The sequence below is a fragment of the Amblyraja radiata genome, chromosome 8 (assembly GCF_010909765.2).
Source record: "Amblyraja radiata isolate CabotCenter1 chromosome 8, sAmbRad1.1.pri, whole genome shotgun sequence".
NCBI classification, from domain to species: Eukaryota; Metazoa; Chordata; class Chondrichthyes; order Rajiformes; family Rajidae; genus Amblyraja; species Amblyraja radiata.
Window position 1 is genome coordinate 23351478 of NC_045963.1, and position 25816 is coordinate 23377293.

The 25816-nt window shown below is 44.6% G+C and overlaps 2 protein-coding genes and 1 long non-coding RNA gene across 3 annotated transcripts in view; 2 read left to right on the forward strand and 1 right to left on the reverse strand.

Moving 5' to 3' along the window:
* Positions 1 to 5168, forward strand: part of rrp15 (ribosomal RNA processing 15 homolog) — a 42100-nt gene extending 36932 nt beyond the window's left edge. The window contains exon 5 of the mRNA XM_033025372.1: positions 4899 to 5168. Coding sequence (XP_032881263.1) covers positions 4899 to 5045 — 147 coding nt within the window. The 3' untranslated portion in view covers positions 5046 to 5168. The remainder of the gene's footprint in view (positions 1 to 4898) is intronic.
* The window catches only part of LOC116975947, a 54131-nt gene extending 41651 nt beyond the window's left edge, over positions 1 to 12480 (reverse strand). Inside the window, exon 1 of the long non-coding RNA XR_004412823.1 lies at positions 12348 to 12480. This is a non-coding gene — a long non-coding RNA (uncharacterized LOC116975947). The remainder of the gene's footprint in view (positions 1 to 12347) is intronic.
* The window catches only part of tgfb2 (transforming growth factor beta 2), an 82727-nt gene continuing 65135 nt past the window's right edge, over positions 8225 to 25816 (forward strand). The window contains exon 1 of the mRNA XM_033025371.1: positions 8225 to 9246. Within this exon, the coding sequence (XP_032881262.1) occupies positions 8901 to 9246 (346 nt within the window). The 5' untranslated portion in view covers positions 8225 to 8900. The remainder of the gene's footprint in view (positions 9247 to 25816) is intronic.

Consider the following 25816-nt stretch of genomic DNA (forward strand, 5'->3'; position numbering starts at 1 on the left):
GCGAAAACGATTTGTTAACTGCCACTGTTAGCAGTTGTTAACAGCCAGTAGTTAACAGTAGTTATACAATGTGTCGTCAATACATCGATCCACATTCCTCAATAAATGTTTTTCCATCTTGTTTAGTTAAGTTTTTGTTTTTTAGGTTTGTGTTATGTGTGGTGGGGGGGATGGGGGGTTGAAACAGGGCTTTCTGTCTCTCCCTTCGGGAGAATGCGACTTTCTTGTCGTATACCCCTTCTCTGCCTCCGTCTGCGCTGAGGCCTAATGGCGGAGCTGGCGACCTCGAGGCTCCGGAGGCAGAGCCTGTCAGGACTCGCCCTGGGCTCGCTCCCGTGAGGCCGGCCCGGCTCGGGGCTGGAACGGCGTTCCCGTGAGGGGCTGAGACGCTCCCGTGAGGGCGGCCTGGCTCGAGGGTAACGGCGCTCCCGTGAGGGCGGCCTGGCGCGGGGCTGAGACGCTCCCGTGAGGGCGGCCTGGCTCGAGGGTGGAACGGCGCTCACGTGAGGGCGACACGGCTCGGGGCTGGAACGGTGCTCCGGTGGCTGAGACGGCGTTCTGGCGGCGGCGGCCTGAGTCTGGGGTTCGGCCGCGGGCCAGTGGACGACATCGTCAACAGCTGCGTCCGCTGGACTGGAGGGCGGCAGCTTCGACCACCCCCGGGCCGCGGAGTTTGAACCGGCCCGTTCGCGGAGCTCGGTGAGCCGCGGGACTGACTTATCATCGCCCGGTGGGGTATCGCCTCAGCGCAGAGGGAGAAGAGGAGGGAAGAGACAGCAGCCCTAAGATTTTTGCCTCCATCATAGTGGACTCTTGGTGGACTCACTGTGGTGGATGTTAATTTGTGTTTACTGTCTGTTCTGTTGTTTATTATTGTATGTATGGCTGCAGGTAACGACATTTCGTTCAGACCGTAAGGTCTGAATGACAAAGGATCTAATTCTAATTCTAATTCTAAATGTAATTGTGTTTTAACACTGCGTTCCTTTGAATAAATTTCAAGGGAGAATTTCTTAAACTCACTGTCAGGGCTAACGGTAAAGTCACATTAATTTATTATTCCACTTTATTTTATTTGCCCCCCTGCCTCTCGCCGCTCTCTGCTCTCCTCCGCTCTCGAAAACGCGATGATGTATTTTGGGAGGTATTTTGGAGAAAGGAGATGCATAAAATGTGCATATTTTAAAAATCAGGGTTCAGATATACAAACCTTCAAAAACAAATGATATGCTACATTTTCAAATGGGAAATAATGCTTAAGAAGCTAATAGAAAACTTGTATAAATTATTGGTTGTGCTATAGTTAGATTATTGTGTTCAATTTTTCTGGAACGATCTGTCCTTCAGCTAACAAAAATAACGATTAATTAGTCTGAGTTAGTCAATTAGTTAATGGTGCAGTAACGCTTGGCTAGCAGTCACCGTTGAATGGTATTCGATATACTAGTTAAGAGGGAGAAGGATGAGTCAAAACAAGGCTCTAAATTTAAGTAAACTTTGGGAAAGTGAGGCAGAAGAGTAGACTATGCAGAGCATTGACAAACAATGTGAAATGTTCCAAGATCTTCTTGGTAATAGACCTGTATATTTTGAATTGAATTAAAATTATTTGTCATTCAAAAATGAATGAAAATAAATGAATGTTATCCCTGACGACTATGTTCAGGTAGACAGTAGCATGGATAAGGGAGAGCCAGTGGATGTAGTGTACCTGGACATTCAGAAAGCCTTTGATAAGGTCGCACACAGGAGATTAATGGGCAAAATCAGAGCACATGGTATTGGGGGTAGGGTATTGACATGGATAGAAAATTGGTTGGCAGACAGGAAACAAAGAGTAGGAATTAACGGTTCCCTTTCAGAATGGCAGGTAGTGACTAGTGAGGTGCCTCAAGACTCGGTGCTGGGACTGCAGCTATTCACAATAATGATTTAGATGAAGGAATTAAAAGTAACATTGGCAAATTTGCAGATGACACAAAGCTGGATGGCAGTGTGAACTGTGAAGAGGATGCTATGAGGATGCAGGGTGACTTGGATAGGTTGGGTGAGTGGGAAGATCCATGGCAGACGCAGTATAATGTGGATAAATGTGAGGTTATTCACTTTAGTGGCAAGAACAAGAGGCAGATTATCATCTGAATGGAAGGTAGACACAAAATGCTGGAGTAACTCAGCGGGTCAGGCAGCATCTCTGCAGCAATGGAATGGGTGACGTTTTGGGTCGAGACCCTTCTTCTGTATGGTGTCAGATTAGGAAAAGGGTAAGTTTAATGAGACCTGGGTGTACTTGTACATCAGTCACTGAAAGTAAGCATGCAAGAAACAGCAGGCAATGAAGAAAGCTAATGGCATGTTGGCCTTCATAATGATAGGAGTTGAGTATAGGAGCAAAGAGGTCCTTCTGCAGTTGTACAGGGCCCTGATGAGAACACACCTGTAGTATTGTATGCAGTTTTGGTCTCCTAATTTGAGGAAGGACGTTCTTGCTATTGAGGGAGTGCATCGTAGGTTCACGTGGTTAATTCCTGGGATGGCAGAAATGTCATATGATGAAAGAATGGGCTTGTATCCACTGGAATTTAGAAGGATGGGAGGATATCTTATAGAAACATGAAATTATTAAGGGATTGGATACGCTAGATGCAGGAAACATGTTCCCAATGTTGGAGGAGTCCAGAACCTTGGGCCACAGTTTAAGAATATGGGGTAGGCCATTTATAACTGAGATGAGGAAAAACCTTTTCACCTAGAGTATTGTGAATTTGTGGAATTATCTGCCTCAGAAGGCAGTGGAGGCGGACTCACTGGATGCATTCAAAAGAGAGTTAGATAGAGCTCTTAGGGCTAGTGGAATCAAGGGATATGGGGAGAAGGCAGGAATGGGGTACTGATTGTGGATGATCAGCCATGATCACATTGAATGGTTCGAAGGGCCGAATGGCCTACTCCTGTACCTATTTTCTATGTATCTATGTAAAATGCTGGAATAACTCAATGGAACAGGCAGCATCTCTAGAGAGAAGGAATGGGTGACGTTTCGGGTCGAGCCACTTTTTCATACTGATGTCGGGTGAGTGGGACAGAGATAGAATGCAGTCGGAGTCAGTAAGACTGGTGGGAGAACTGGGAAGGGGGAGGAGATGGAGAGAGAGGGAAAGCAAGGGCTATTTGAAGTTAGAGAAATCAAAGTTCATACCACTGGGGTGTAAGCTACACAAGCGAAATATGTGGTGCTATTCCTCCAATTTGCGCTGGGCCTCACTGACAATGGAGGAGGCCCAGGACAGAAAGGTCAGATTGGGAATGGGAGGGGAATGGCGTGAATTCGTAGCTTTATCCTGCGTTACTTAATCCAAGGGCGAGCAAACGAGTGGACAGACGGACGAAAGCAATGATCATAGAGTAGAATAGATGACATTTCGGGTCGAGACCCTTCTTCAGACTGAGTCAGGGGAAAGAGGAACAAGAGATATAGACGGTACTAAGGACAAATGAATGGAAGATATGTCTATATCTCCCGTTTCCCTTTCCCTTGACTGTCAGTCTGAAGAAGGGTCTCGACCCGAAATGTCATCTATTCCACTCTATGATCATTGCTTTCGTCTGTCAGAGAGAGAGAGAGAGAGAGAGAGAGAGAGAGAGATGCAAGAAAGCAGCTATGACATATAATACACAATAACCTATATTATAAATACACAATAAACAAGTTATGCATTCTGTGCTCTTACATGGGTATGACCGCACATAAAAAATCCCCTCCCCCCCCCCTCCCAACCTCAGATTCACGGACCTTGGAGTACCCCTAGTTCCTGAAACCTATTTCCATCACTGGTGGAAGGAATGGACAACAATGTTCCAGGTCGCGACTCTTCAGATGGTCTGATTATACTTGAGATACAAGGACCAGCAGATGCTGGAATCTTGAGTAAAATACAGTGCTGGAGTATAACACAAAGTATCCACCCATATCCCACAAGTGGGTCGGGTGATCAGATTAAATCACAAAATGCTGGATTATCTCTGTGGATCAGGCGGCATCTCTGAAGACAAGGATAGGCGACGTTTCTCATAGATGCTGCCTGACCTGCTTAGTTACTCCAGCACTTTGTGTTCTTCGCAAGATTCCAGCATCTACAGTTCCTTTTGCCTCCAAATGCTGGAGTAGCTGAATCTGAAGATGGATCCCGACCGGAAACGTCGCTTGCCTATTCCCTCCAGAGTTGCGGCCTGACTCGCGGAGCTACTTTGTTTTAATTTGAGTATTTTACCCAGTTGTGGGACAAGGGTGGAATCGTCGTTTGATTAGCAATGCTGTAGAGCACCGCGGAGTGGCGCTCCTGCTCCACTGGACAGGCGTGGGCGCGGAGATCCTGAAGGAGCAGCCAGTTGTGAAATTCTGCATGGACGTGATGCTCGCCCAGTGTAAATAGTAACTCCTGAAAGAGAGAATTGAGGGGGAGATCGCGGCTGATTCCGACTACCGAGCCGGATGCCTCTAGTTTTAAGCTCAAATGCAGGAAATGTTGTACAGGATTGCTTCCGTTTTAACCAACCGACCGCAAGAAAATGAATTAGTGCCACGATAACAACGTTTGAAGGCGTCCAAAGACAGGTCTATTCTGTAGTCGTCAGATTTCCTGCAAGTCAGCGATGTGCCATATGTTAATGTGGTACATAAAGCGGATTTGGTTCAAAGATCAAAAGAAACATTGCTTCTCATTTCAAAACTTTTATTAAGACCACATTTGTATCAGATTGGTGTGCCAGCAAGATTCTAATGAGCCAGCACTAGGGGGTGGGGTGGGGTTAAAGTTACATCAGATGAGAATATTGCCGGGATCCTGTGTTAATTTGTGCTTTTGATTATATTTGGTAATCAACTGGTTTATTTTCAGGTTGTGGTTAAATCAGAAGAAGTTGCAGAATGGAACATATTACGCGATGACTTCATGATGGGAGCTACCATGAAAGACTGGGATAAGGAGAGTGATGAGGAGAAATGTGCTGATGTTGCTGGCGAGGAGAGTGCTTCAGACCGATGAGCCTCTGATCATAAGCACTCCTCGGTTTAAACGTAAACTGATACCGATGTTCATTCTGTGAATGCAAGAAATTGTATCATTTGGAGTTGTTGATAAAAAATAAAGTGAACTATTTCTCTTCAATCATTTTTGTTATTGCTTTCTCAAGTCCAGACATTTAACCTTGTTTCGCTTCCTTTAGAGATGAACGTGACGCTGATCATTGTTGAGATCGTGCTAAAGATGGAGTCAATGAAGGCAGCATTGGGCCAACTTTATTATGCAGCATGATTTTTGCTTTTGATCTTCGTCAGAGTTGCGCCAAGGAGATGGGGTGTTTGGACACCTCAGGCAGTTTAGCCCATTCTGGAAGTTCATAAGGGGAAGGGAGGGGTTTTGCGTTCGGCAATAAGGCAAGTGGGCAATGAATCTTGTCGCTGGGGAAAAGCAGCCATTACACCTGCAAGAACGGGCAGCTTTTCACATCCTTGCTTTTGTGGCGCCCACCTTGGTGGCATTTAAGGGGCTTTTGGATAGGCACCTGGATATGCAAAGAATAGAGGGATATGGATTATGTACAGGCAGATAAGTCGCTTTGGACATCATGTTCGGCGCAGACATTGTGTGCCGAAGGGCCTGTTCCTGTGCTGTAATGTTTTATGTTCTGTGTAGGAAGGAACTGCAGATGCTGATTTAAACCGACGATGGACACAAAAAGCTGGAACAATTCAGCGGGACAGGCAGCATCTCTGGAGAGAAAGAATGGGTGACGTTTCGGGTCGAGACCCTTCTTCAGACCTTATCCCTGACCGCGTAGCGTCCAATGAGAGAAGTGTTAGCCTAGATACGGCACCCGTTTAACACTGACTGTTGTTGGAAGAATATGCTTTCCTATACACCTCCAGTAACAATCTCTAAAACGCCTCAATGGACGTTATGTGTTTAAAATGTGTGCACAACAGCATGACAGATAACGTACATCGTGTGAGTTATGGTGAACCGGGTGCTCGCTGAAAATTCCAGCAGGATAATGCCGATCTAAGTTGGTGGGGGAGGTGGGGAGTTGCTGGAGCAACTGACATTTACTCTGTGTGACCTGTGTCTGTATTTTACTACACTTTTGGATGGGAGAATTCCAATTGCGCTGCCGAGTCTGAATCACTCAATTTCCCCCTGCGGAGTGGAAATATTTGCCCATCTGTCTGTTGGTTTAAAAACTGTGCTCCTTGTGCAACTGTCTCCTCTGATGTTCTGAATGACGAAGGAGGGTTCAAATGATCAGAATAGCAAAGTAACCGGAGCCACAGCGGCCCTGTTACAGAATCTGGAGCCCACCTGGGCCCTAGTGCCCCTTTAAATTAGTTTAAGGGTCCGCTTATACAACACTGGACACTTCCCAGCCAAGTTCGATTGCTTTTAATTCCATTGGATTCGAAATGGATTGTTTGGTTAGAAAGAAACAAAAAACCCACTCGAACTCCACACGCTGCCCCATAAAAACATAAACTTGGAATATTTGTAGTTGGACTGTAAGCGGAATTGTAGCGTGCGCTGACTCCGGGTAGCAAGATTGCAGATGAGGAGGGGAGTTGTTTGATTTCGACGTCGCAGCCAAAGACTGAAGTTCACCTTCCTCGGGCTCTCCAGAGCACTTTCACCCGCGCCCGGAGACTTTATAAAATTGTTCAAAAGGGAACTGCAGATGCTGGAATATCGAAGGTACACAAAATTGCTGGGGAAACTCAGCGGGTGCAGCAGCATCTATGGAGCGAAGGAAATAGGCGACGTTTCGGGCCCGAAACGTCGCCTATTTCCTTCGCTCCATAGATGCTGCTGCACCCGCTGAGTTTCCCCAGCAATTTTGTGTACCGACTTTATAAAATTGTTTGTTTGAATGCAGGTGCTGAGTGGGGCAAAATGTCGTATGGGGTTCAGATCAGGTTGTGTACCCGGTGGCCTCTGTAGTTGTAGATATGCCACAAGGCTCATTGTATGAAGACGCCGTGCCCTTCTATGGACTGAAGTATTGGGGACAGAGAAGGCACATTATAGCAGCAGCATATTTATTGTTACTATCACATTGATCGAACGAGTTGCACAAATATTCGCTTTGTGAGAGGCGTGACACAGGGCAGCCTTTTGGGCAATCAACGTGTGCAGCGAAGCTCGGGATGCTTTTGTGTTTCGCGCGTCCCAATTCCCAGCCGTGGTAAATAACTATATTACTATTGTATGTTCCATACAATCTTACTACTTCTGTAAAATACATAGAACCTATAAACTCACAGAATAGTGCAATGTGGAAACAGGCCCTTCGGCCCAACTTTCCCACACCGGCCAACATGTCCCAGTTACACTAGTCCCACCTGCCCGCGTTTGACCTATATCCCTCCAAACCTGGCCTATCCATGCACCTGTCCAAATGTTTCTTAAATGCTGGGGTAGTCCCTGCCTCAACTACCTCCTCAGACAGCTTGTTCCATACACCCACCACCCTTTGTGTCAAAAGGTTACCCCTCATATTCCTATGAAATATTTTCCCCTTCACTTTAAACCTGTCCTGGACCTCGAATCCGTTTCATGAGAGATCTGTAATCTGTGAAATCCTCCCCCCCCCCCCCCCCCCCCCCCGAACTTTGCTGGCTTTACCATGCACTAAAAGTTTTCCCTTATCATGTACCTATAACGCTGTAAATGGATCGATTGTAAACACGAATACAACAACAGGCGTTTCACTGTACCTTGGTGCACGTGACAATAAACTAAACTAAGATAGACATAAGAAACTGGAGTAACTCAGCGGATCAGGTAGCATCTCTGGAGGGAAGGAATGGATGACGTTTCGGGTCGAGTCCTTTCTTCAGACTGAAATCTAAGATAGACACTAGAAGCTGGAGTAACCCAGCTAAGTAGAAGGAATGGGTGACGTTTCGGGTCGAGACCCTCTTGTCACCTATTCCCGCTCTCCAGAGATGCTGCCTGTCCCGCTGAGTTACTCAAACCATTTTGTGTCTATCAACAGTACCTTCCTTCCAACACGAAGGAGAGCTAGACGCGGGCGCTAGGACAGCGCGGAGCACCAGAGGCGCCAGTCTGTGGGCAGCCTGGTAGCGAGTGGCGAGGAATCCTCCGACCTCGCGTCACTGGATGGAGGCAACACGTGGTCGGATGGGTCATTATAAATGCCTCCGGTGTACGAGCCTGATGTTATCTGCTGGCAACGCTCCCTCTCACACACACGCACTCTCTCTCTCTCGCACACACACACAATCTCCCACTCACTCACTCTCCCATCCAGGGATCTTTTATTAGCAGGAGCAGCGGATATAACGGTTCGCTGCTTAGATTTATTTTAAGTATATAAAGTTATTTTCTAATAAGCAGGACAACTCTGCTTTACTTTTTTTTAAACGTTGCATTTATCAGATTACATTTTTTTTGGCAAGTTTCTCTTTTTTTTTAAATCTCACCGTGGACCCAAGAACTCATCCCTGGTGGAATAAAGCTGGTGTTTTATTTTGCATTTCATTGGAGAAAAAGAGAGAGAGAGAGAGAGAGAGAGAGAGTAAATTGGGCGAAGTTTAAAGACTTGGTGCGGACTGCAATGAAGTGAAGGTGTGTTTATCTTCGGCAGTAGCAGTGTTGGTGTCGGGATTGGCGCTGCGGCGAAGAGGCAGCGCTTGGCTAGTTTGGGAACTGCACCACTTTGAGAATCAAGAATAAGCAACACGAAAGATCCTCGCGCCTTTTTTTGTTGTAAATATCTAATCTGGTATTTTTTTTTCGTGTGGAGATTACGATCTACAGCTGCTTTTCTCCCCCCCCCCCTCTCCTCTCCCCCTCCTCCCTTCAACTTCCAACTGCCCAACTTTGAAAATGCACCACTCCATTTTCACTGTGTTTCTCACGCTGGATTTCGCGATGATCGCCGCTTGCTTGTCGACCTGCAACACTCTCGACCTCAACCAGTTCAAGGATAAGAGAATCAAGGCCATCCGAGGGCAAATCCTCAGCAAACTGAAACTCACAAGCCCCCCGGAACATTACCCGGAGCCAGATGAGGTCTCGACAGAGGTGATCGCGATTTACAACAGCACCAGGGATTTGCTTCAGGAGAAAGCGAACGAGAGGGCTGCCTCTTGTGAACGAGAGAGGAGCGAAGAGGAATATTACGCAAAAGAAGTTTACAAGATCGATACGGATACATATAATTCCCCTGAAAGTAAGCCTTAAAAGTAACTTAAAGAGACTGCATCCCTTTGTGTCAGCTTATGTATGTATTTTACCAATAATTAAGACAACATAAATCTGCTTACTTGAAATGCCCATTATAGTTTGGCTCCAGGGTATGATTGGCATTACTTCGTCTGGAGCGAATGTTTAGCAATTCTAATATGCAACCTGTGCCAGCAAAAAGGGATGTCATTCCTTCTTAAGAATTACTTAAACGTGTTTGCACGTATAATCAACACGACCAAAGAAATAGTTTGGTTCCTGGCCAAAATATTTTTTTGCATTGATATTGTGATATATAAAGCATGAGAGGTGTTCGCCTATTTGAACTGCAGTTTACTGACGTGACTGGGGGAGAAAAAAAACCATATTTTGGTCCTGTTTATTTTTGTAGCGGTAAGTTGAGTTTTGGGCTGTACGTACAGCCGCCCGACCACCAACTGATTTGCGATAACACTCGTGGAAATCACATCTAAAATGTTCCGCACTCAATCTAGAACCTGCAGTCTTCAGTAGAAATGCAGAAATTCCGAGACAGGTGCTTTGTAAACAAACACGACAGACAGGCACCGCGTTGAGTATTCTGATCGCTGAGTAGCATTTAACTCATAGCGCGCTGAACCATAGTTTGCAGGCGTCAAAAAAAAAATGCGCGTTTAGAAAATATGACATAACGTAGTAAAAATTTGCTCGCGGGTGCACAATTTAACGCCGAATATTGTGGAAGTAAAAATAAATACAAAATGATAAGATGGATAACGTTAAAAACAAAATTATATCACTTCATCTGGTCCAGCGCGCATATGGTTAACAATCCGGTATTCCTCTGGGATGAAAATAGCAATCAATGTTGAGAATATAAAACGGTGAATCCAGTAAGTGCTGTATCTATAAGAGCACCCCTGATATTCTTAAATGGTTATATAATTTTTCAGAGGAATAGTCAGAAGCAGGTGAATGGAAGGATGTTGCACCTTGTGGAGACTGGCCTAAGGTGTTTGTTGAAATGATTTATGATGTGTTAAACAACTGGTTACTTACCTTAAAATGTAGCGTGGCATTCTAAAGATTGTCAGTTGAAACCTAAGTTATGAATATAACCTGCAACTGCCAACGAGTGATACTGTAAGTGATTTATTTCAACAAACCAGAGCGTTTGCTGCAAAATGTTTTGGATTCAGACAACAGCTCCCAACAGCCACGTTCATGGCAAACGGGACGGGACCCGTGCTCGTTAAGTTTCTTTGTACCGGGTTAATGGGGGGGAAATGTCGGGCCCCATTGTACAGTTTCACATGCAGAACTATCCTTGGTGATTGCAAAAATACCGCCAGCCTCCAGCTTGGGAGGAATGCCAACATCATTACACAACAAATGGGTCAAAAGGGTAGTTGTGAGATATAAACTGTGCTATCATAGCGATTATGTGTGTACATTATATATGTTTTAACAGTCTAATATTGTTTCTATTGGCTGGAATCTTGTCAATATATATGCTGGATTCACTCTTTCTTCATAACGTTATTTCTACACACACACATACATGTGTGCATATGTGTGTGCATGTATTTACGTGTGTGTGAGTATGTGTATATACATATGTGTGCGTATGTGTATATACATATGTGTGAGTATGTGTACATACATAAGTGTATGTGTATGTGTATATATATATATATGTGTGAGTATGTGTATATACATGTGTGTGAGTATGTATATACAGATGTATATCTACATGTGTGTGTATATACACGTGTGTGTATGTGTATATATATATATATGTGCATGTATAGATGTGTATGTATATATGTGTATGTATATATGTGTGTGGTTATATATATGCATGTATATATATTGTGTATGTGTGTATATGTATATATATATATATATATACATATAAACATGCGCATATATGTATTGGTTATAATTATATTTTATATATAAATTTAGTATTGTATAATTGATATATGTTGTGTATTTATGTGTGTGTGTATATATATATATATATACCTACATATATATATATATAGGTGTGTGTGTGTGTGTGTATATACACACATATATAATATAATACGCAATTATATATACATTACACGATGCCAAATCTATATATATATATATAATATAATTATATCCGATATATTTGTGTGTGTATATATATGTTTGCCCGGTGCAAGTGTGATTGGAGGTTTGGTCACTGGGATGTGCGCCCAGTTACGCCCCTTGCCATAATTGGCAGTGCAAATCTTAAAACATTTACTTTGAATTTACTTAGCGTCAAATTCAAGCTCAAGATTTTAATTTATGGCCGTGAGCTCGTTTTTTTCTATTGAAAGTTTTCAATCCTGGCATTTTGGGAAGAGGAAATAAGTGGGTGAAGTTTCGGGTCGGAACCCTTCTTCAGACTGATTAGTTTGAAATAGGATTGTTGGAAATTAACGTATTGAATTGTGAAATATGTGGACACGGATTATGTTGGATAATTGAAAATGAAGTAACCCAAGAGAAACACAAAATGTTGGAGTAACTCAGCGGGACAGGCAGCATCTCTGGAGAGAAGGAATGGGTGATGTTTCGGGTTCTTGTAACCCAAGAGAGGGCGATGTACAGTGCGGCGTCTGACCATCTTAAACCACACCTCTTATTTCGTTCTGCCTAATTTGGCACCGGGACATCCTTGCTCCAAACTGCATCACCTGTGTTCCAGGTACAATACTCCTGCCTCCACATCAAGTACATCCGCTGTTGAAATGCGTGCTCTGTGCTGGACCCCCAGTTCCCCGAAAGCTCCAGTCATGCTTTGTAGATTGTGTGCTCCGGTGGTCCGAGCCCCTTGTTACAAACTCCGTGCTCTTGCCCGAGTGTGTCCGCACTCGACTCTGCTGGACTCGGGGCTCCGTCCCAATCTGCGCCTGTTCTGATGTGAGTGGTATGCATCTCTATGACCAAGTTTCAACCAATCGGTATCCTGGGGGGGGCACTGCGCTGTGCTGTTGCTGCAGATTCCTGGATACTCTGGGTTTTTGCCACAGATAAAGTGAGCCAGAACACTCCCCAGCAATTTCAAAGAAGATCTTGCATACTACTCACGAATTGGTGGTGTGGCGTCTTAAAGAACGCTAGGAGAGCGAAACCTGCAATGTACCGATCATCCACAATAGGCAGTCTTGTCATAAAACTCCGAGGAAATGCAATGACCCCCCAACACTGAGAGCAGCGAACTTTGTACTTACTTTCCCCGAATTGAAAGCGTTCGCTAGCTTGGGACCTTGGCGAATCATAGATCTTTGTTCTGTCTTAGAAGTTCCTCACCATTGGCTAGGTCCTTCGAATGAGTTTGGCACCAGACTCTACGCCCTGCCTGCCTCGCTTGTATCTCCTGTATTTTCACAGAGCGCTGAAAAGGCTCAGTCATGCTGAGAAATTTGCTTCTGAAAAATGCTTGACAGAACCAAGACGGAGAGGAGATGAGGCAGAATCACACTGAAGCCATGCCTAGTAAAAACCCAGCTTAAATATGCATTTTATTAGCAGTCATGTCAAGCCAGCGTGCGGTCGCGGTTTTAAAACGGCGAGTTTGATGCAGAAGTATCCATCTCGCCGTTTCCCGGGGAGACATATGTCATCAGCCTGAACTAATGGAACCTCCAGAAACTGGCGAATTTTGTGCGGGGCTTTCTGTGTGAACCCCGCTGAGAGGAATTGAGTTGCGGCGCATCGTAACCTGCACGAAGCAAGGGCTGTGACAGGGTCACTATTACGACCAGTGACCTGCCCTTCTACCATGACACTTCATTCTCAGGTGATTTCTGCCCTTGCTGCCCCTTGATCTATGTCATCGTGGTTCCTGCCAGAAGTCATTGGCAGCTGATTTGCCCTTCTAAATGCAAGGGATGTCACAACTGTTCTCCTACACCGAGCCTTGCTTAAGTGCATCGCAACGTGCAAGATTTATAGGGTGGTTGCACTTTAGGTCATCAGGTCCATGGGCGTGACGCATGGATTAGCTCAATCCTTCTGGAGTACAAGGCAGCTTCCGGCATACACTAGTAACACACTAGTATTGTACGTTCTTGCCTGTTAAAAACCGCCAAAATGGTCAATTTTTGCGCTGTAAAAAATTGTGGAAATAGGAGAGAAAACCACCAAAATCACTGCTGCTCACTGACTTGCGAAAGAGCAGCATGCTGGCGGTTTGAGGGCAAGTCCCAGCCCACGCCAGCCCAGGGCTGGAGGGTGACTGAGCGCTCTGAACCAAATGCTCTAGTATCTTTGCTTTGAACCCGAGCACCAAGGTGTAAACGGCCGAAGGAGCGCATCCCTCGGGACGGCCCACACTCTCCACCCGGGGTCAGCATTGTCCGGCCATGGCCGCCCTCTGCCCGTCTCCCCCTGTGTGGCCGCACTGTCATGGGCTGTGAGTTGGCAGCGCTCACACACGAGGCCGCGGCTCCGGGCAGCGCACACACACGGGGCCGGGTGGAGCGAGGCCGCGGCTCCGGGCAGCGGACACACGGGGCCGAAAACCCGGAAATGTCCCTGTCAGCTGCAGCAGAGTTGGGGACAGTCTGGTCCCTCCACCCACCCAGATTCACTGACCGGTACCCGACCCACACACGGGATGATTCTGTGATTCTGATATGTGGCCGGACAGCGCTGACCCCGGGTGGAGAGTGTGGGCCGATATGTGATTCTGTTCCATTCTTTTTTGTAGTTTTTTTGCACAATCCGCAATCATTGCCACTTTTCATTTCACTGCACATCTCGTATGTGTATGTGACGACTAAACTTGACTTGACCCTCCCTATACCTTCACATCAGGTCACATTGAGCTGTGCTGTGACTTCATCTTATTCTAACATAGTGTTCTAACTTCAGTATACACGCAAGGGTTCTTTTTTATAGAGGCAGGCAGAGCGACCTAAATGAGCGGCAGTGGAGCTGGCCACACAAGGAACTGCAGATGCCAAACACAAAGTGCAGGAATTATTCCAGGAAAGAGTAGGTGGACATGAGGAGCATTTGGCGGCACTGGACCTGTACTCGCTGGAGGTTAGAAGAAGACCTCATTGAAACATACAGAATAGCGAAAGGCTTGGGTAGAATGGATGTGGAGAGGATGTTTCCATTAGTGGGAGAGTCTAGGACTAAAGGTCATAGCCTCAGAATTAAAGGACGTTCTTTTAGGAAGGAGAGGAGGATAATTTTATTTAGTCAGAGGGTGGTGAATCTATGGAATTCTTTGCCACAGAAGGCTGTGGAGGCAAAGTCAGTGGATATATCTCTGGCAGAGATAGATAGAGTCAGAGGTTATGGGGAGAAGGCAGAAGAATGAGGTTAGGAGGGAGAGATAGATCAGCCATGATTGAATGGCGGAGTAGACTTGGTGAGCCGAATGGCTAAATTCTACTCCTATCACATTATTTAATGAACTCTGTGGGGCCAGGCAGCATCTGTGGAGGGAATGGACAGGCGACGTTTCGGGTCAGGGCCCTTCTTCAGACTGATGTATCTGAAGAGCAAAATCTTGTGTATATGTGCACTTAGCGATATGACAGGTGTTACTCCTGCGAAAACCAACTGTTTGTTTGGAGAAAAATAAATGTGCTGCAACTCCACTTTTACACCACAGTTTCAGAGGAACGTTCCAGGAAATTCCAGGCCGGCATTCCATCCTCTGAACCTTCTTCCAAACCATTTTCATTGCAGTTTTTTTTTTCATTATTCGTTGGCCCATGAGGGATTTTTTAGACATTTTTGGTCAATAGTTGGACCCGACAGCTTCCAGCTACTGGTGTATTTTACACATGATGGAGAATATTCAGTGTTCACTGCTTTCAAATCCTCCGATCGGCCGCACAACCTACTTGCCAAACAACAAATGGCAAATAATTCCAATAACTTAATGATCCTACAATGTGCTGCCTGGTTAGGAAATCATTTAGGTAATTGTAATATAAATTCTTAACATGCCACTGCATTGCGGTTTTCAGAAAAAGGATTTGTGAAATATCCTAAAATCCTGGTAACCTTCCCAGAATCTCATTTAATATAAACACAGTATGCCTCCAGCCTTTGCAAACCATACGTCCTAAATAGAGATGATTCTGGGTTGCAAAGTCAAAAATAAACTGACAAAAGATCTGATGTAAGTAAAATAGATTAGATAGATTATCCATTGTAAATAAGCTGACAAACGTTTAAAGTTAGTGAACACTAGAAATGTCATTTAACTAAGAGCTGAAACACCAGCTCAACATTGTAGATCTAAATAATCAGCATGGATTTACAAAAGGTAAATCATGTCTGATGAATCTTATAGATTCGTCAGACATCTTTCGAGGATGTAACTAGTAGCGTGGATAGGGGAGAACCAGTGGATGTGGTGTATCTGGACTTCCAGAAGGCTTTCGACAAGGTCCCACATAAGAGATTAGTATACAAACTTAAAGCACACGGCATTGGGGGTTCAGTATTGATGTGGATAGAGAACTGGCTGGCAAACAGGAAGCAAAGAGTAGGAGTAAACGGGTCCTTTTCACAATGGCAGGCAGTGACTAGTGGGGTACCGCAAGGCTCAGTGCTGGGACCCCAGCTATTTACAATATATATTAATGATCTGGATGAGGGAATTGAAGGCAATATCTCCAAGTTTGCGGATGACACTAAGCTGGGGGGCAGTATTAGCTGTGAGGAGGATGCTAGGAGACTGCAAGGTGACTTGGATAGGCTGGGTGAGTGGGCAAATGTTTGGCAGATGCAGTATAATGTGGATAAATGTGAGGTTATCCATTTTGGTGGCAAAAACAGGAAAGCAGACTATTATCTAATGGTGGCCGACTAGGTAAAAGGGGAGATGCAGCGAGACCTGGGTGTCATGGTACACCAGTCATTGAAAGTAGGCATGCAGGTGCAGCAGGCAGTGAAGAAAGCAAATGGTATGTTAGCTTTCATAGCAAAAGGATTTGAGTATAGGAGCAGGGATGTTCTACTGCAGTTGTACAGGGTCTTGGTGAGACCACACCTGGAGTATTGCGTACAGTTTTGGTCTCCAAATCTGAGGAAGGACATTATTGCCATAGAGGGAGTGCAGAGAAGGTTCACCAGACTGATTCCTGGGATGTCAGGACTGTCTTATGAAGAAAGACTGGATAGACTTGGTTTATACTCTCTAGAATTTAGGAGATTGAGAGGGGATCTTATAGAAACTTATAAAATTCTTAAGGGGTTGGACAGGCTAGATGCAGGAAGATTGCTCCCGATGTTGGGGAAGTCCAGGACAAGGGGTCACAGCTTAAGGATAAGGGGGAAATCCTTTAAAACCGAGATGAGAAGAACTTTTTTCACACAGAGAGTGGTGAATCTCTGGAACTCTCTGCCACAGAGGGTAGTCGAGGCCAGTTCATTGGCTATATTTAAGAGGGAGTTAGATGTGGCTCTTGTGGCTAAGGGGATCAGAGGGTATGGAGAGAAGGCAGGTACGGGATACTGAGTTGGATGATCAGCCATGATCATATTGAATGGCGGTGCAGGCTCGAAGGGCCGAATGGCCTACTCCTGCACCTAATTTCTATGTTTCTATGTTTCTAATACATTGGGTTCTTTACCATGGAGCATAGAACAGTATAGCACAAAAATTGGCCCTTTTGGCCGACAATGTCTGTGCTAAACATAATACCAAAATAAACAGATATCGTCTGCACATGATCCATAGAGTCATACAGCATGGAAACAGGCCCTTCAGCCCAATTTGCCCACACCGACCAACATGTCCCATCTACACTCTAGTCCCACCTACCCTTGTTTGGCCTATACCCCTCTAAACCTGTGCTATTCATGTACCTGTCCAAATGCTTTTTAAATGTTGCAATGGTGCATGCCTCAAATACCTCCTCCGGCAGCTGGTTCCATACACCCACTATCCTTTGTGTGAAAAAGTTACCCCTCAGGTTCCTATTAAATCTTCCCCCCCTCACCTTAAACCTATGTGCTCTGGTTCTCAATTCCTGGTCTCTGGGCAAAGGACTCTGTGTCTACCCGATCTATTCCTCTCATGATTTTGTACACCTCTATAAGATTACTCCTCATCCTCCTGTGCTCCAAAGAATAGTCCTGGCCTGCTCAACCTCTCCCCATAGCTATAGGGTGTTGTCAGGCCCTCGAGTCCTGGCAACATCCTCGTAAATCTTCTCTGCACCCATTCCAGCTTGACAACATCTCGACATTCCCTGCATATCCAAAACAATGTCTTAAATGCCACTATCATATCTGCCTTCACCAATATCTCTGTCATCATGTTCCAGACGCCCACCACCCTCTGTTGAAAAAAAAACTTATCTCACACATTCATTTCAATTCAATGGTAACAGGAGGTGAACAATGGGTATGAGTCCAGCTGGGGCGAAGAGAGGGGTAAAAAATGGTGGGAATCTGGGGTTGTTTTTAGGTTAGTTGCTTAAATTTGGAAAATTGAAGTATTAAGTCGTAAGCTACCCAGCGGAATATGTGGTGCTTTCCCTCCAGTTTGTGCATGGCCTCATTCTTGCAATGGAGGAGGCCCGTGATAGAAAGGTAAGTATGGGAATAGGAAGGCGAATTAAAATGGTTATCAAACAGCAGACCCAGGCGGACCAAATGCAAGTGTTCGGTAAACCTGCCGTCTAATCTACACTTGGTTTTGCCGATATAAATAAGGCTACATTTGGAACACCGAATACAGTAGATGAGGTTAGAGGAGGTGCGCGTGAATCTTTCTCTCACTGGAAGGACTGCTGGGGTCTCTGGATGGATGTGAGGGAGGAGCTGTAGGGATGAATGTTACATCTCCTGCAGTTACACCTGGAAGTACCTGGGGAGGTAGTGGTTTGAGCCGGAAGGGGTGAGTGAACCAAGGAGTTGCAGAGGGAGTGGTCTCTGCAGAAGATTGAAAGGGGTGGTAATGGGAAGATGTGACTGATGGTAGGATCACTCTGAAGGTACTCCAGCAAGTTGTGTCTTTCAATGAAAGCAATGGTTGGCTTTCTCGATACAAAGGCTTGGATTCAGTCTCTAAATGCAGTGTTGTGGAATGATTTTATTTCGAAGTCAAAGCCAAGTCTGTGAGACAAGTCCTGTCGGCCGATTTCGGTCAAGGGGATTCTGCTCCCACATCTATGTCAGATGTGATTGGCCATTTGTCTCAATTGGAACATCTGACGAATCAGATGGTGGCATGAAAAATGCTCCGTTACGGCGGCATGCACAGGCAGTTCAAGTCATACGCCTGAGGCAACTCCTGGTTCAGGGTTGCAACATTCCTCCCAATCGGATGAAAGGAGTGTTGGAGATGGTGCCAAATAATATGCTCCGTGTTACGGAGGCATGCACAGGCAGTTCGAGTCATACGCATGTGGCAACGCCTGGTTCGGGGTTGCAATATTCCTCCCACTCGGAAGAGTATCGGAGATGGCGTCACAAAATATGCTCCGTGTTACGGAGGCATGCACAGGCAGTTCGAGTCATACGCATGTGGCAACGCCTGGTTCGGGGTTGCACTATTTCTCCCACTCTAAGAGAGTGTCAGAGATCGGTATGGAGCTGACTCCGTACATGACTCTGAACATGACTCTGTGCCAGAATCCCATGCTTTAATGCATGATGAACGAGAGTCGCATAAGGAAGAGCTGCCTGCTCTTGCCTCTAAATTTGCTGTTCCCTCGGGGACGGGCAAGCCACTACAAGAGGAGTTGGCCAGCGGCATCAGCTATCTAACAGAAATGACAAGCATGACATACAGGGTCTGCAAATGGAACTTCGCTGAAGCTCGAACAAGCAAATCGACCCGGGTTCAGAGACGCTGGCAGGTAAGGTCTCTTTATTAACCTCCGTAAAACTCTGAAATGGAGCAGTCTGTCGGCCCAGGTTTGGGTTTACTGGCAGCATGGGCTGTCTAGTATTTTTTCACTGTCTCTGGGATAGATCAGGTCGATGCAGAGACATTGGCAGGGTGCCTTGCATTGTAACCTCTGTAAGTTCCAAGTAGGAACAGCTTGGTTACCCTGGTTCAGGGTAGACCAACATGGAACTGGCTGGCCATATGGGTCATATTGACCAGGGAAGCACTGCCTCATCATCTGTGATTGAGGTTATCAGGCTGCTCAGTAGAATGAAGTAGTTGAAGTCTCCCTCAACACATGTTTAAATTTCTGCTCAGTTAGTAGAGTTGCCGGTTCATTGGAAATATCATTGCCATCCTCTCTGGCATAGGTAGCTACCAGCAGGAAGCTGGTCTGGCATATAATATTTTTTATCTGACCTGCAGGTTCATGTTGTGAATCAACAACGCATTTATAATAATCCGTCGGCTCTCAATACCAGTATTCCTGATTGAGTGGCGGGTCGAAGAAATTGTGTTGTGCACTCTGGCGACTCAGACAAGTGGTTTCAGTCAGAGGACTGCAAAGCAATTCCTGATTCAGGCTTGTATTCCACTCTGAGGAAGAATGCTGAGAATTCGTGGTGACTCTTATAGTCAAGAGTTGACAGGGAACTTGTATTCCCACATCAAGGAGAGACGGCGTTTTCAGCTCTAGTCATAAGGTTCTGATTATATGTTATCAGCGAAATGTATCAATAACTAAATAATGCATCTTCCGCGGCAAGAGAAGCCAAAAAATGTTCCGTCCGTATGGTCAATAGAGGAACAGTGGTTCCGAGTGGATTCAGTGACATCTCATTGGAGGATGAGTGGTCTGGCCAAGAACAAGAGGGGTATATTTCTGATACTTCTCAAGATTACAGAAACATGGAGCATGCTGAATCAGGTTAGCATTTGGCTAATCTGATCATGTGTTTAGTTACCCAGTTTAAGATGGATGATTGGTTTTCAGCAATTTAACTGATTCAGAGAATCGATCTTGAAGATGCATATTTTGCCATATCTATGAGGCACATGAGGCACAGATTATCTGGTGTTTTGATAACAAAGCCAGTGGTGGAAGCCAATGCTGCCCTACTCAGATCAAAGGGCATTGTGTCATCGAGTTTTTAAATAATATGCATAATTTTGCAGCTGATAAAACTTGGGGGTTATCAGTAGGGGGTTATCTTGCGATATTAAGAATGAGGCAACATGAAATTTAATAGTGCCAATTTTGCCTATTCATTCAGGCCATGGTAAGGCGGCTGAAGCAACTCCTATTTACTCCGTCTTGAGTAATGGCTGGGGCAGCCTGTCTTCTCGGGCAGCTAGCTCTGCACGATTGTATGGGAATTTTGTGAACAAAATATGTGAGTTACTTTTAAATGGAAGTAGCAGAGGTTTTGTGTGGCTTTCAGTTTGAGCCTAGAGAAGCGTTTATGTGATTGGACAATTGACACTGCTTGTGCTGCTTTGTCATTTTCTATAGTGCCATAAGTGGGACAATAGATGATTGGTTATTCACCCGCTGTTCACTAACGTTATGCAGAGTGTCTTTTATATGACCACTCTAATAGCCTACACTCATTGTAGTGTGCGATGTATATCAGTAAATTATTATGCAAATATTCTTCTACTGTATTCCTAATGGGAGCAGTATTTTTAAGATGATTATGCTTTCAGCAACTGATCTCAGCACAAAGAACACAGTCTTTACTCAATCTCTGGCTTGGTCTCTGGGTCATAGTTTGAAATGGGCATGATTGCGTACATTTTAAGTTGACAGCATACCCACCAGAGCAGAGATTGGGGGTGTCATGAGATATACAAGTGCACTGAGCTTGCTAGTACCTATGAGATGAAAGATAGTTTCTTTATTGTTATTCAATAGTCTGAAGATATTGCTGATGGTTCATTAGCAGCCAATAGAATGGATAGTTCCCTTTCATCATACAGCAAAAGGCTTACATAGTGCATGTTAATAAATTATAAAATTTGGTTGAATATGTCTGGATATTTGCAGATAGAATTCTGCACTGTGTTGCATGAGTTATTGTCTAACTCAAAGTCAATTGGGACTATGGTACTGTTAAGAACAATGGCCATGTATGCAAGTTAGCATCATGGTATTAATAACTCATGTTTTTTCTACCATTAATGGTTTATCTGTTTAAGTGTTTAACTGCATGAAACCACAGAGCTTTGAAGTCTTCACGTGACTTTGAAATAAAATAGAAAGATTAAACCAGAACTTACCGTTTGAAGTTTGATCTTTATTTTATGGGAAGTTGATGTGAGGGAATACGTGCCCTCCACTCTCATCCCTACTTCTCATAAAGATCATTCGGTAGTACTAAGGTCGTTAATCTTTCTATAGAATAAGTTCAGCAACTAGTCTGTGGTTTCATACAGCTTCTCTAAAGATTGACGCACATGTGGGCTGGCGGGCTCTTCATGTATTCCCTCACTTCAACTTCTCATAAAATAAAGATCAAACTTCAAACGGTAAGTTCTCGTTTAATCTTTCTATTTCATTGTTTTGATCTTGTGGTTTCAGACAGGAAACCTAATTATTAATAATATTTTTGATGACTAGTTGCTGATCAAAATATATATAAATACTTTCTTTATACATTTTACAAATCACCTAGGAAAACAAATAATCCAAAATCTGAATGATGTCGAATACCAATGGAATACATCAAATGTAGAAAATTTCAAATAAAATAATTAGTTTATTCCCAAATTATCTTGAAAAGGTAAGTGCTATCCTTACGTTATATAATTCTCCAGAGCATTTCACCCATGGTTCTCAAATTCAACCTTTTACGTGAGTGCAATATTGAAAGTGCCCTAACAATAGACTTTTTTTCAGCAATGTAAACATATTTAGAAGATACAGTATTTTCTTTCTTTCAGGGTTTAAATTAAAGCACTTAAGTGGTCCATTAGAACAGCTGGACAAGTTGTAAATTTAGGATTGAGTATTTCTAATGCTGGAATTTCTAAATGGATTCTTAGATCCGTTCGCTCAGCACCATGAATATGCGGAAGCACATGTGCACTTATCTCCTTCCTGTTGGGCAGAGTATAGTTTCCAGCCACGTGTCATCTAGAATATAAGTGAGTACAAAACAAAGCAAGCAAACTTGGCAAGCAGAGGTTGGGGGAGTGCTCCAGGTGAAGCTGAAATGCTTGGTATCCCAGCCTCCCCTCCCCAGCGCACTTCTACCGAAGGTTCAGTCACTCGGGAGCAAGCTTGAAGTGCATAGAGCAAGGCTGCTGCTTCAAAGGGAGATCAGGGACTGCTGTGTTCTTTGTTTTGCTGAAGCAGCACCGACCGCTGACCCACCTGACTTGCCATGCAACCTGAAGGGTTCAACGTTTATCGTGCTGAATCCTCAGGCAAGGGGAAAGGTGGCAGCATCTACTTTTTGGTCAATTAACTACTGTGATGGTCTCGCATTAATTCTGCTCCCCTGACCCTGGAATATCTATTGGTAAAATGTCATCACTTTTATCTACATAGGGAATTCATGTCAACTATCTTGTCAGCAGTGTACGTATTACACCAACCCAATGCTAAGGTGGCACTGGCTGAATTATATTTGGTAGTCAACTCTCGAGAGACTAAACATTGATCTTCACTGTGTGAATTCAATCAAGCAAACATCAGAAGCGTACTCCTCGTATACCATCAGCATGGTATTTGTCCCTCTTCACATGGGCTGCTAATACTTATGGTCACTGCTTCATTACCATCAAGTATTGATCATAGATAGACATGCTCAATTCAGTAAGAGTAATTCAACAGGTCAGGCAGCATCTTTAGAGAAAATGGATAGGTGACGTTTCGGGCCTGGACCCTTCCATCCCTTGTTCTGATTTTTGTCAGTTTTATCATCTGTTGGAGCTGAAGCTGCCCGCTTGCAGACAGAGTTTGAACACAGGGCATCAACAAAGAGAGGAATGCAGCAGTAATCTGAAGAAACTTGGGTTTTACTTCAGGACAGACAAGTGAAGTGGAATATGTTCGAAATGACTTCATCCAGCCTGAAGACTCAGTAGACTTCAGTAGACCTCCGTTTGCTTGTGTAGCTTACAACGCATCAGTATGAACATTGAATTCTCCAATTTTAGGTCATGTCCTCCGTTCTGCCACCCTTTCTTTCCTGTATAGACCTTCCACCCAAATCACATAAATTTATCCTAGTATCTCACCCTGTTTCCCCCCTTATCCCCTTCCACCAATATCCATCTCTCTTGCTTTATATTTCATTCTTCTTAATTTTTGATATATTTTGTCTCTTTTTTATCTTTCGCCTTTGTCAACACCTCTGCCAATCAAGCCCCCCCCCCTCACCTTTATTTACCTATCACTTGCCAGGTATTGTCCCATCCTACCTCTTTTCCTGCTTTCTCCCACCTACTCCAATTAGTCTGAAGAAGGGTCCTGACTTGAAACGTTACCTATCCATGTCCTCCAGTGATGCTGCCTGACCTGCTGAGTTACTCCAGCATTTTGTGTTTTGCTGAAGATTCCAGCGTCTGCAGTTTGTTGTGTATATACACGTCAATGGTTATTGGTCTCATGAAGAAATCCTTTGATGACTGTGTTTTGACAAAGCCAATTAGGATCTTGTTTAATTTAGAGGAGCAGCGTGGAAAGAGGCCTCCTGGTCCACTGAATCAACGCCGACCAGCAATCACTGTACACGCATACTATTCTACACATGATTTTGACAATTTTTTTACTGAAGTCAATTAACCTATAAACCTGTAGGTCTTTGGAATGTGGACGGAAACCAGAGCATCTGGAGAAAACCCACGTGGTCATGAGGAGAATGTACAAACTCCTCCTTCAGACCCGCTGATTTACTCCAGTACTTTGTGTCTATCTCTTGCACTATGTTCAGCTCTGGATCATCTTGACAATAAGAACACCTAAGTATTGATTACAGCTTAGCCTTCAACACCATGATACCGAATAAGCTCATCCCAACATCTCTGGATCTTAAACTTGGGGCCTCCATTTGCAAATGGCTTCTGGAACTTCTGACTGACAGAAATTGGTTATAATATGTCCTCCACCCTGACCCTCAACGCTGGTGCCCCTCAGGGTTGTGTGCTCAAACCCTTGATCAACTCTCTGTGCATCCATGTGTAGGAAGGAACGCCCTCTCTCTCCATCCCTCCCCCACCCAAGTTGTACCAGGTTCCCATTCTTACCCAACAAACTGCTAACATGGCCTGTTTCCTTTATCATCGTTACTTTTTTTCACATATTTCATTCATTTGTTCTGTATCTCTCTACATCACTGTCTATATCTCTCGTTTCCCTTTTCCCTGACTTGCCTGATGGAGGGTCTCGACCTGAAACATCACCCATTCGTTCTCTCCATAGATGCTGCCTGTCCCGCTGAGTTACTCCAGCATTTTGTGTCAATCTCTGTTTCATCCATGATGTGTGGCCAAATGCAATGCCAACTCATTCTTTACATTTGCCAAATGATACCACTGTTGTCGGGTAGATCAATAACAATGATGAGGCAAGGAAGAGGATTGAGAACCTTGTGTCATGGTGCCAGGACAACAACCTAGCCCATGATGTCAGCAAGATGGAAGAGTTGGTTATTGACGTGAGGAAGTGGGTTGGGACGTGGACGGGACGGGGACGGGGGGAGGTTGGTGGGGAGTTGGGTTGTAACGCTTCACAACGCTTCAATGGAGCTGTAAAGTATACTGATGGGATGCATCTCAGCCCTTGTTATGGCAATTACTCTGCTCTCGATTGCCTGAACCTCCAGAGAGTGGTGAAATAGACTTGGCTGCATTCACAACTCTCTGCAATTTCCTGCGGTATTGGCCAGAGCAGTTACAATACCAAACTGTGATGCATCTGGATAAGATGTTTTCTATTGTGCATCTGTAGACATTAATAAGAATCTTTGGAGACGTGCTGAATTTGTGTTTATCATTACTATCTGTATGCTGTTTACTCTGTGCTTCATGTCAGCAAGAAATGTAATTGCCCGCTGGTGTAAATGACCATGATTTAATCTAATCTAATCTAAGATAAATAAATATTGGCTGCATTTCACACTTCTCAATTACAGACTCCATTCATTATACAATCTAACATGCTAATCCTCTGACATTTTCGCCACCTCCAACAGGATCCCACTACTGGCCACATCTTCCCATCTCCTCCCCTTTCTGCTTTCTGCAGAGACCGTTCCCTCCGTAACTCCCTGCTTTTCATCCCTTCCCACACCAACCACCCCCTCTCCTGGTACTTTTCTTCGCAACTGCAGCAAATGCTACACTTGTCGCTTTACCTCCCCCCTCGACTCCATCCAAGGACCCAAGCAGTCTTTCCAGGTGAGGCAGAGGTTCAACTGCACCTCCTCCAACCTCATTTATTGCATCCGCTGTTCCAGGTGTCAACTGCTCTACATCAGTGAGACCAAGCGCAGGCTTGGCGATCGCTTCGCCCAACACCTCTGCTCAGTTCGTAGTAACCAACCTGATCTCCCGGTGGCTCATCACTTCAACTCCCCCTCCCATTCTGAATCCAACCTTATGTCCTGGGCCTCCTCCATTGTCAGAGTGAGGCCCAATGCAAATTGGAGGAACAGCACCTCATATTTCGCTTGGGTAG